Source organism: Vombatus ursinus, unplaced genomic scaffold (assembly GCF_900497805.2).
Source record: "Vombatus ursinus unplaced genomic scaffold, bare-nosed wombat genome assembly UNPS02014779.1, whole genome shotgun sequence".
NCBI classification, from domain to species: domain Eukaryota; kingdom Metazoa; phylum Chordata; class Mammalia; order Diprotodontia; family Vombatidae; genus Vombatus; species Vombatus ursinus.
The window spans coordinates 24,417,050-24,427,327 of record NW_020954557.1 but is presented as its reverse complement, the minus strand read 5'-3'; the positions used below and the strand labels follow the sequence as shown (position 1 = coordinate 24,427,327).

The 10,278-nt window shown below is 36.3% G+C and overlaps 1 protein-coding gene across 5 annotated transcripts in view; it reads left to right on the top strand.

Moving 5' to 3' along the window:
- The window catches only part of GULP1 (GULP PTB domain containing engulfment adaptor 1), a 370,686-nt gene that overhangs the window by 297,178 nt on the left and 63,230 nt on the right, over positions 1–10,278 (top strand). For all 5 annotated transcript variants that reach the window (XM_027865950.1, XM_027865951.1, XM_027865949.1 and 2 more), the window contains one exon: positions 3,138–3,236. In XM_027865950.1, coding sequence (XP_027721751.1) covers positions 3,138–3,236 — 99 coding nt within the window. The remainder of the gene's footprint in view (positions 1–3,137; positions 3,237–10,278) is intronic.

Below are 10,278 nucleotides of genomic sequence, written 5' to 3'. Positions count from 1 at the left end.
ACAAAATGGTTATTACATACTTCAAAGAGTTGTGAAATTGTGTATGTTTATGTGTATGTATGTAAACACACATAACTATATATAGTATATATATTTTTATATAGCACATATATGTGTGCATATATATGTATATACATATATATGTGTGTATGTATGTGTGTGTATATATATACACACACACAAAACACACACACACATAAACACACACTAGAGAACTAGACTGTTGGGCCTAGAGTTAGGAAGACTTAATTTCAAATGTAACCTAAGACACTGACCAGCTGCATGACCCTAGGCAAGTCACGTAATCTCTGTTTGCCTCAGTTTTTTAATTGGCAAAATGGGGATAAATAATAGTAAATATCTCCCAGGGTTGTTGTGAGGATCAAATAAGAAAATAGTTGTAAAGCACTTCTTAACACAGTGCCTGGCACCTAGTAAGAACTGTATAAATGACAACTACTTTATTGTATTATGATTATGATTGTTATTCTAAGACCATAAGTTGCAAAGCACATGCCAGTCTTCTTGGGTAAAGGGCATTGCCACATCCAAGATGGTTGAGTTCCCAGGTTCAGCTTCTATCCCTATCCTATTACCAGGAAATCTCCAGAAGGAGAGGCAGCATGATGGACAGAGAGCTCTCCTGGGAGTCAGGAAGACCTAGTGTCTAAGTTCTGCCTCTGAATTATCCTGCCCGTATGACCTTGGGCAAATAACACCCTCACAGTGTCCCAGGAGAATGTACAGCTTTGCATTATGGTGGGAGTTCCTCATCAGGAGTTCTCTACACTGATGAAATCATTGATCTGTTCTAGGGGAAAAAAAAAAAGAAAAAGAAAGCTATCCTGAAGACTCTAAAAAGGAGTAAAAGCTGCTTCCCTTTTAGTGGTATTATTTCTGTCTGTGGGAAAAAAGGAGCAGCTAGGTGGCACATTGGACAGAGCGCTGGGTCTGGAGTCAGGCAGACTCATCTTCCTGAGTTCAAATCTGGCCTCAGACACCATCTGTGTCACCCTGGGCAAGTCATTTAACCCTCTTTGCCTTCTCATCTGTAAAATAAGCTGAAGAAGGAAATGGCAAACCACTCCAGCATCTTTGCCAAGAAAACTCAGATGGGGTCAGGAGGACTCTGACAAGACTGAGAAAAAAAAAAAAAGAATTGAAAAACAAGCTACTCCATGCATGACGATTGCTGATTGTTTTATAATAGAGAAGAACCTACAGATTTCACCCTGGCCTTACTACTTTGATGAAAAGTTAGGAATGCTAACTAACAGATCTTGGAGCACTGGAATGTGAAAAATATTAGTGCTTTTGGAAATGTTTTCTTTAATTCAGCTGCCATTATCAATATCAGAATGTTATAAAATGCCCAATATTTGCAGGGTGTAATAACAATAATAATGACAATTTTTTTGTTATTCACAGTTTCAGAAACATTTTCTGCAAAAAAGCCAGGGTCATAAATAGTTAAGAATTTTCTTAATTTTGCTGGCAAGGAAACCAAGGCTTAACAAGATTAAGTGACTTCCTCGTAGTTACAGGGTTGTAGGATCATAGATCTAGTACAAGACAGGATCTCATAAACCATTCAGTCTTTAACCTTCACATTTTGCAGATGAAGAAACAAAGGCCCAAGAATATTTAGTGACACTTGTAAAAAGTGTCTAACCTGGGATTCAAACCCTGGTCTCTTTACTCCAAGTCCAGGGCTGTTTCCATTACAGTGTAGATGAGCCAGGGGTTCAGAAGGGAAATCAACACTATTAATTATTATTAAAATTAGTTCTGAGTAGCCCAAAGTCAGTGGATCAAGTAATCTAGATGTTTAACCTAAACCATAATGGTAATCATTCCCCCCCATTCCTGTCAATATAATAATGACAGCTAACATTGATCTCATATTTACTATATAATGCTAATCATTTCCCTTCTCCTCCCTTTCATTCTAGCTATGGTGATATGTTTTATTAAGTGGTGTGGGGTGGTTGACACAAAGACCTGGCATCCTGATTTCTCCCCTAAAATAATTGATACCCTTCATAATGGTAAAATTGTAAATGTCTTTTCCTTAGGCAGTGAGCATCTGGTGTTCTATAGGGACCAAAAAGATCAAAATCATGGAAAAATATATTGATCTTTTTCACTTCTCATTCTGAACATTAAGAAAGAGATTCTTAGTAGCTCAGTTTCCTCATATGTATTGTGGGAATATTAATAATAGTTTTTATTTACCTTATTGGGAGTTTGAAAGATTCTGTTATGATGTATAAAAAGTTTGAGGAATAGTTTCTGGGTAATTAATCATTTTATTAATCATGCTAGCATATAAGTAATAAAAGGGGTCAGTGACTCTCTGGAATGCTAAAGATCCCCCTCATGGAACCTACTGAGTGTTTATGTGCCCTTGGAAGAGTGGGTGTTCCTGAGGATGGCAAACAACTCTAATTGGTTAATAATTAATGATAAAAATGAATATTATAATGAGAGGTGGACTTGTTCTAATGAGGGGCCGAGGGATGTGATTTTGATCATGTCATTTACTTCTAAATAACCCCCAACCTTTGGTAATATAGACAAAGGATCTACCACCGCCCCTTTCCCCCCAAACTGCCTGAGTGGTGCACAATGGGCCAGAATTCACCTTAGATTAATTCTTTGTAAGGTTTTCTAGTTGGATGGGGAAACAACTCCACCTGGATAAGATAGTTTTGGTAGAGTAAATTTTTGGGAAAGGTCAAGGGTCTCGCCAATAATTTGTTATTTAATAATCATTTCTCTTGCTTTGCAGTGATTGTGATTTAGCATATAGAAAATCACCTTCAATCATTTATCAATTGAGGAATGACTCAGTCAGAGATGGGAATGTTTATATGTGTGCCGTTCCTTTCAATTTGATCTGCTATATAGAATTAACAAAATGATTATTACTTGTTTTGTATTTGGGTACAAATAAGAATATAAAAAAATGTGTAAACAGCCAGCAAAGCCATCATGTAAATAGAGTCCTTTGGTTGAAAAAGATTGAAAAAAAAAAACACAAAACTTAAATTACAGACTTGAAATGCTTAGATGCTGATGTTTTGACTCCCTTAAAAATAAAAATAAAATCATTTTCATTTCTTTTCACTTTTTAGTTTGCAAGACATATCAAGAAATCTGAAGGCCAGAAAACTCCTAAAGTTGAATTACAAATATCAATTTATGGGGTAAAAATTCTAGAGCCAAAAACAAAGGTAAGAAACTTCAAGTGTTCAAAAGTGGTCTAAGAAAGACTATTGTCTTTGTTGTGTTGGTTTCTTTGCCTGTTTTACATTGATTTCACATTATTCTCCCTGGGGTACTTTACAGTTTAGCCAGTGGCCCACTGCATGTTCCCTGTACTCTATTCTCTCTCCAACAACTAAGAGCCTTTGTCCACATTGTCCCCCTCCCTGGAACACTCTCCCTCCTCCCTGCCTCCTAGTACTTTTCTGATTCCCTCATTTATTAGTACTTTTCCCTCCATAATTAATTTGTATTTGTTTTGCACATAAATTTTATTAACTTCTCCTACATATATGTTTTCTCTTCCTTGCTAGAATGTAAACTCCTTGAGGGGAAAAAACAAAAACTGGTTTGTTTTTGTCTTTCTGTCCCCAGAGTTTAATGCATTACACATTGCCTTGCAGACATAAAGCACTTAAATTTTTGCTGAATTGAGTTCAGCAAAACCCCTTGCTTGGCTTACCACAACTTATTTTAGTCCCACAATAAAAGAATGAACACTGCTACCATAAATTTCCTAGCTAATTCTTATTTATTGACTTAAAAGGGGTTTCAAAATGCAAATAGTTTCAACATTGTTATTCTGGGTCTGGATCATTCCTAAATGTATTTTTGGAATTGTGCAGATAGCCTTGAAGGACATCTATTTCATTCAATTCTATTAGGTTTTATAGTTGAAGGATTTTCTTTCTTATACTGTTCAGGGCACCTGGAGGCTAGTGTTTTACATTGATTGTTAATTTGGGAAAAGGTATAGCCAAGACCTATTTAATTAAGTCTTTTAAAGTTTCGGAAACATTTTCTGGCTTCTGGATTTGTATTTTATGTATAGAACATGGGAGTACATTAGTTTCTTGAATTTTAGATTCTTCAATCTACATATAAAATTCTACAAAATATTTAAAAATCAAATGGTTGGAATTTCTATTTCTGCTTTTTCAAAAGCAGTTGGTGAATTTGGACCTTCACAGACAGTGTGAACTCACCTTACTGGAGCTAGACTTAGCATAGACTTCAGATTGACTTTAGCCATACTTCTGTTCACAGCTACCAAAAGATCCACCAATCTTAGCCTTCCTTAGGAGCAGAAATTGCAGGTATGCACTGCCATTCTCAGGGAAAAGTTTTGAAAGACTCCCCAGAAAACTGTAGGAACAAAAGATTAAATATAATTAAAGTTTTCCACCTAAAAAAAAAACTGTGCACATACATATGCGCACATACACATATACATACATACGTACGTCCATACATACTAGGATTTCCCATAGAGTGAGATAGCCCTTAAGTTTTAAAAATTATAACATTAGAATTCAAATTCTTCATAAGCTACTAAGCTGATTGTTTGCTAGAAGTTAGCCAGACATTATTTCTCTTATGCAAATGTTCTGTCCCTCTCTATTAACATAGTAATTACTCTGCATATACAAATGTTTAATGTTTGCAATATTGTATTGTAATGCTTTTCCTTCCAGTCTTTTCTTTCTTACTTTTCCTTACTTTTTCCTTTTCTTTTTCTTCCTCCCTTCCTTCTTCCATTCCTGTAAAGCCCTGCAAAATTATAAAGATGATTTGATCTATAGCTTGTGATGTATATTTCCTGAATATTTCTGCAACTAAGTTAAATTGATAGACACATGTGTTAGTGATCTATGTTAAATATTTCCCCTGAATAAGGGACCACTATTACATATATTAATGACAAATGTAACTATGGAGATAACTGAAGTTGTGGAGATAACTTTATTCAGTGATCTACTAAGTATCAATCTCAAGTGAACAATACAGTCAGTAGAGGGCTCTAAAGAAGAGGGATTTCCTAGCACTGGGGAGATTCTCCATGTATTCCTTATGGAAGATACTATAAAAATCACATTGAGCTAAGGAATGCTACAGGATTACTTGAGTCAGGTCCATAGCCAATCAAAAGAAATTGCATCCACATGGGAAGAAGAAAAAAGGTGATTGTGTATTGCTTAGATATTTAGATGTCACTTCAGGTACAACCCATTGAGTTAGTCTGTTGGTATATGTTTTTTAGGTAGTCCAGGTGGATAATAAACTAGGCTGAGAATTAAATAGGAAGAAGAGATCATTCTAACTTATATTTGGGATTTCAAAAGGCTCAGTAGCAGTCTATACAAAAACATCTTTCAACACCTAGCTTCTCCCAGGGGCTCTCTGTGCTCGAGAGGGCAAACACACTCATTATAGTCACCAACACTCCTGAGTGCAGTCCAATCCAGATTGAAATATAATTGGGAAATATTTAACAAAATTAGTGAAAATATAGTAAAACATAGTTAATATCACATTTTAAAACTAAGTCAATAGGCAGCCCACAAGGGATCCTTATACACATGCTAGTGGACCCCATTTCTATTTGAGTTTGACACCATTGTTCCTATACTACAGATCATAAAACATCACCATTCCAGATATATGAAAATTACCAGTCCCCCAAAGAACAATGGAAAAACACGTGATGGGTATAAGTAGCCTGTATCGCTGTTCTACACAAAGCCTAAAATTTGACCTACTTCAGTCAGTTCAATGTTTTTCATATTTAAAATAAAGGAAGCACTTGTGAACCATAAAAATTCAATTAAAATTAATGTTTAAATTTTTAAAAACCTGTAATTTAAAACCAATAGAATAAAGGATATAAAACATAACTCATCTCCCAAAGCCAGGAACTACTGGAAGAAGCACTTCACAGGCAGTTCATGCTCCAGAAACTATTTCTGATCCCCTTTCTGCCCTCAGGCCAATCCGTGTATTTATTTTTATCTTCAGGATGGGAATTACTTCTACAAGGGGTATTAGAATATGTTTTTAGTAAAAAGGATTGCTTGTTTGAACAACCTCGGGCCACCGGCCCTCAGTGATCCATTGCACCATATGAGGAATAGCAACCTGGACAAGCATATTACTAAAGATGACTTAAGTGTGAGGAAAGATAAATGTCAATAAAGGATATGTGTCACCAGAGAAACAGGTGGTCCAGTCATGACATTAGAGGGAATGTTAACAAATGGACAACTAGGTGCTCTTTTCCCCAAAGTATTAAAGGGACTGGAAAAATATTTCAAGCATTTTGAAGTAATACTTCAAATACTCAAGCATTTTGAGTAAAACAGCTATGGAGGCTGTATGGAATGATTTGAGTAAAAATCACTCAGGGTGAGAAAGCCTATAGGGAAGGTGGTCTGTAATGGTATCATCTCTATGCAGCGGAATTCCAGATCTGTTTGTCTAGTCCAAAGTCTCTCCTGCCCCTCATCACCAACTGTCTGTCAGACATTTTAAACTGTATGACTCATAGACATCTCAAACTCAGACTGTCTAAAACAGAACTGATTATCTTTCCCACAAACCTTCCCAGCTTACTACTATCCTTCAAGTCACCCAGGTTCACAACCTTTATTTTATCCAGAATAAACTTTGAAGTCTTAGTCTGTTTCCACAGTGATAACACTCCATAGCCTATCCCCATGCCTTTTCAAAGGCAATCTTTTATGCCTATAAAGGTCTGTCTCCCAACCTCCAACTGTTAGAATCCCTAACTTCCTTTTAAGATAGCCCAACTACCACCTTTTGTGGGAAGCCTCACTTTCCCTAGCTCTGAGTGCCATCCCCTCTAAATTATTCTTCCTCTTCGTTTATCTTATTTGTAGTGATGAATATATGCCTACATTAAAAGGCAAGATCCTTGAGGAGAGGAACTATATTTGTTTTTTCTTTGTGTATTATATGCTTACCACAGTGCCTGGCTCATAGTAGACATTTAGTAAATGCTTATTGATTGATTGGTTGCCTAACTGATTGACAGGAAAAGTACCCATACAAATGAGATCATGAATCCATTGCTGTAAGAAATCCAAAAACCAAAATCAAATCATGTCAGAAATGGACATAGAATCTCATAGTTGTTAGGACCTGCAATGGTCATCTTACCCAAAACCTAAATGTACCTGAATAAAAAATACTATTTCATAGTATACTAATACTGCCTAATAATGATTTTGCAAGAATCAAGGCAAATAAATTCCTACTAGTCCTTATTAAATGAGCTCCATCCCTGGCCAAAAGCATTGTTGTTATTTGGTCATGCCTGACTCTTTGTGAGCTTGTGGACCATAGTGCGCCAATGCTCTCTGTGACATTTTCTTGGCAAAGATACTGGAGTGGTTTGCCATTTCCATCTCCAGTGGATTAAGGCAAACAGAGGTTAAGTGGCTTGCTGAAGATCGCACAGCTAGTAACCATCTGAGGCCAGATTTGAACTCAGGTTTTCCTGATTTCAGGCCTAGCACTCTATCCACTGAACCACCTAGCTACCCGGCCCAAACCTTGTCATGCTTTAATTTAAATCCATCATTAAGAAATCCAAATCCTATTCTGACACAATTTTTTTTTTTTGCTACTTGTTTACTTAATAAATGTTCCTTTCTTTTCTCAAGTCTTTCCCGTCAATTGATTGCAATGAATAAAACACTATTACCATACATTCTTTAGTTTCTTGCCCAAGACTCGGCAATTTTTATTTATTTATTTATTTAGGAGTTCTTTGTCAATATCACTAATGCCCACATAAGTCAACAGAGTGGCTATTAATCACCTGGTTTGACAAGTCCTGGTAGTTTCTCTGTCATGTCCTAGTTACAAATCTTAAGAAGACAGAAAAACCTTTCTATTCATCAGATAACCTCTTTTTCCCCCTTACCCTGTCAACCCAACTCCCTACTCCCCCATGGATGTTACCTACTACTGTCTCACTTTTCTCTTCTTCCTTTGACCCTAACTACTTGGCCTCTCACCTGGAAGCACCTGAAGATCCATGTTACCATTACAGTCAAATGATTCCTCCTCCGATGGTGCAACTATCTTTTCTTGGATAAGAGCTTCATCTTTGTTATGTATCCTGTTACCCTATCACCTGCCCTGCCCATAGTTTATATCTGAATCAACGGACATGGGACCATTAAGCCATCCAAAGGTGTTTAATACCCCAGATCCTCATCATTTGAAGTTTTACCTTTAACTTGTCATCTACTTGTATCTCTGCTTGCCCTGACTTACCTCTCACTTTTGCTTTTTACTCTACTTGTGCCTATCACCTTCTAAAGTGAAATAATGAATGTAATCTACAAACCTTAAAGCACTATATAAATGAGCTACCTGGTCTTTGCTCACATCCTCCTCTTCATACCTCACATTGTATCTACTCTGTTATTGACTTATTTTCCTGTTCCAGCACAGGTATTTGATGTCTATTTTCTTTACCCTTCTCACAATAATTATTTTCCTTAACTGTAATTTTATTATAGGTAAATAGAAATCAGCTTCTGGGAAGGCAGAATGAGACTTCTCTTGCCTTCTCCTTGCACCAGGTGAACATCAAGCTCTTGGCTGTTCTTGTTGTTGTTGTCCAGTTATTTCGGTCATGTCCAACTCTTTGTGACCCCATTTGGGCGTTTCTTGGCAAAGATAGTGTAGTGGTTTGCCATTTCCTTCTCCAGCTCATTTTACAGATGAGGAAACTGAGGCAAACAGGGTAAAGTGACTTGCCCAAAGTCACAGAGCCAGTAAGTGTCTGAAGCCTGATTTGAACTCAGGAAGATGAGTGTTCTTGACTCCAGGCCAGGTACTATATCCACAGTACCAATTAGCTGCCCTTCATCATAGTATCATAGGATTTAGTGCTAAAAGGGAATCTTAAAATGTGAAAGAAGAAAAAAACAAACAAACAAACTGAGGCTCAGATGTCCAGGGTCACCTAGGAATAAGTAACAGAACCAGGTCTCTGGTTCTAGGTCTTCTGACTGAAATTTCAGTCTTCCTTTCACTATGTAAAAGTAATCTGTCGGTTCCACCCTAGAATTCCATCTCAGTTATATACAGTGAAAGACTAATACCTAATACCCCATATGACTAATATTCTGTAGCCCTTTGTGTGTACTTTAGTCTTTCATTTGTGCACTGACATATTCTGCTTAAATGGATTCTGCTAAATTCTTTGGCAATCTTTTTTAATAGTCTTTTTGAAAAAATTGCTGTGGGACTCTTCCATATACAGTCTTCTCTATCCTATTCCTTTCATATATGATGACATAGTATACCTTAGAATCAAGGTAACTTCCTTACTTATTCTTCCCCCTCCCCATCAATTCACACAGATTTAAAAAAATTTATAAATTTCGGTGATCCATGATTTCTTCAATGTGAACTCTCAATTTTCAGTTATCAGCAGTTTATTATTTTTCCTTTTGTTTTTTATTTACTCAAATCATAACTTTTCCCTCCTTTTCAATCTCTGTCTCCCCCCTCTCCTCCTTTCTCCCCACAACACCCCCTACTCCCATGCCACCCCAGTATTGGGCTGAGGTAAATGCAGTTTTCCCTTGATGCTTTCATCATAACCTTTGGAAAAGGAACTACTTGTTGAGTGATAATGATGTATGTTTATGTCCATTTCTTAAGCCCTCAACTGTCCAGTTGTATTAGTCAAAGTTTAATATTTTTGCTTTGACTAAATGGTATTCTCTAGTTTATTTTAATTCCCAAGCTGTGTATGATTTTTATGTGATAACTATTAAAGAAAGACCAATTCCAAGTGTTGTTTGAAATTGCTTTTTACCAAAGAGATTCAAAACATTTTAAGAGAAATAAACTTAAAATGCAAGATTTTTCACTTTCATTGCAGATTCTGTTGCCAGTTTCTTTCTGGATCACATGGCCTATATAATAATTAATGCCTAAAGACTAAGCATTTTATGAGATTGAACTGATTTTGATGACAATAATATCTTTGATGATTGTCATTATAGAAGAAGAGACATTATCCTGCAAGCTGGCATCTTAAATATATTCCTCATCAATTTTTTTTAGGATGGAACAAAATTTTTTTAGTTTAATGGAAGTTATTACCATCTATTTAATTTCCTAATGCTGTTTTTGATAAAATCACTTTTTGGAGCTCCCTTATTTTAATTGAATAAGCATAACTTC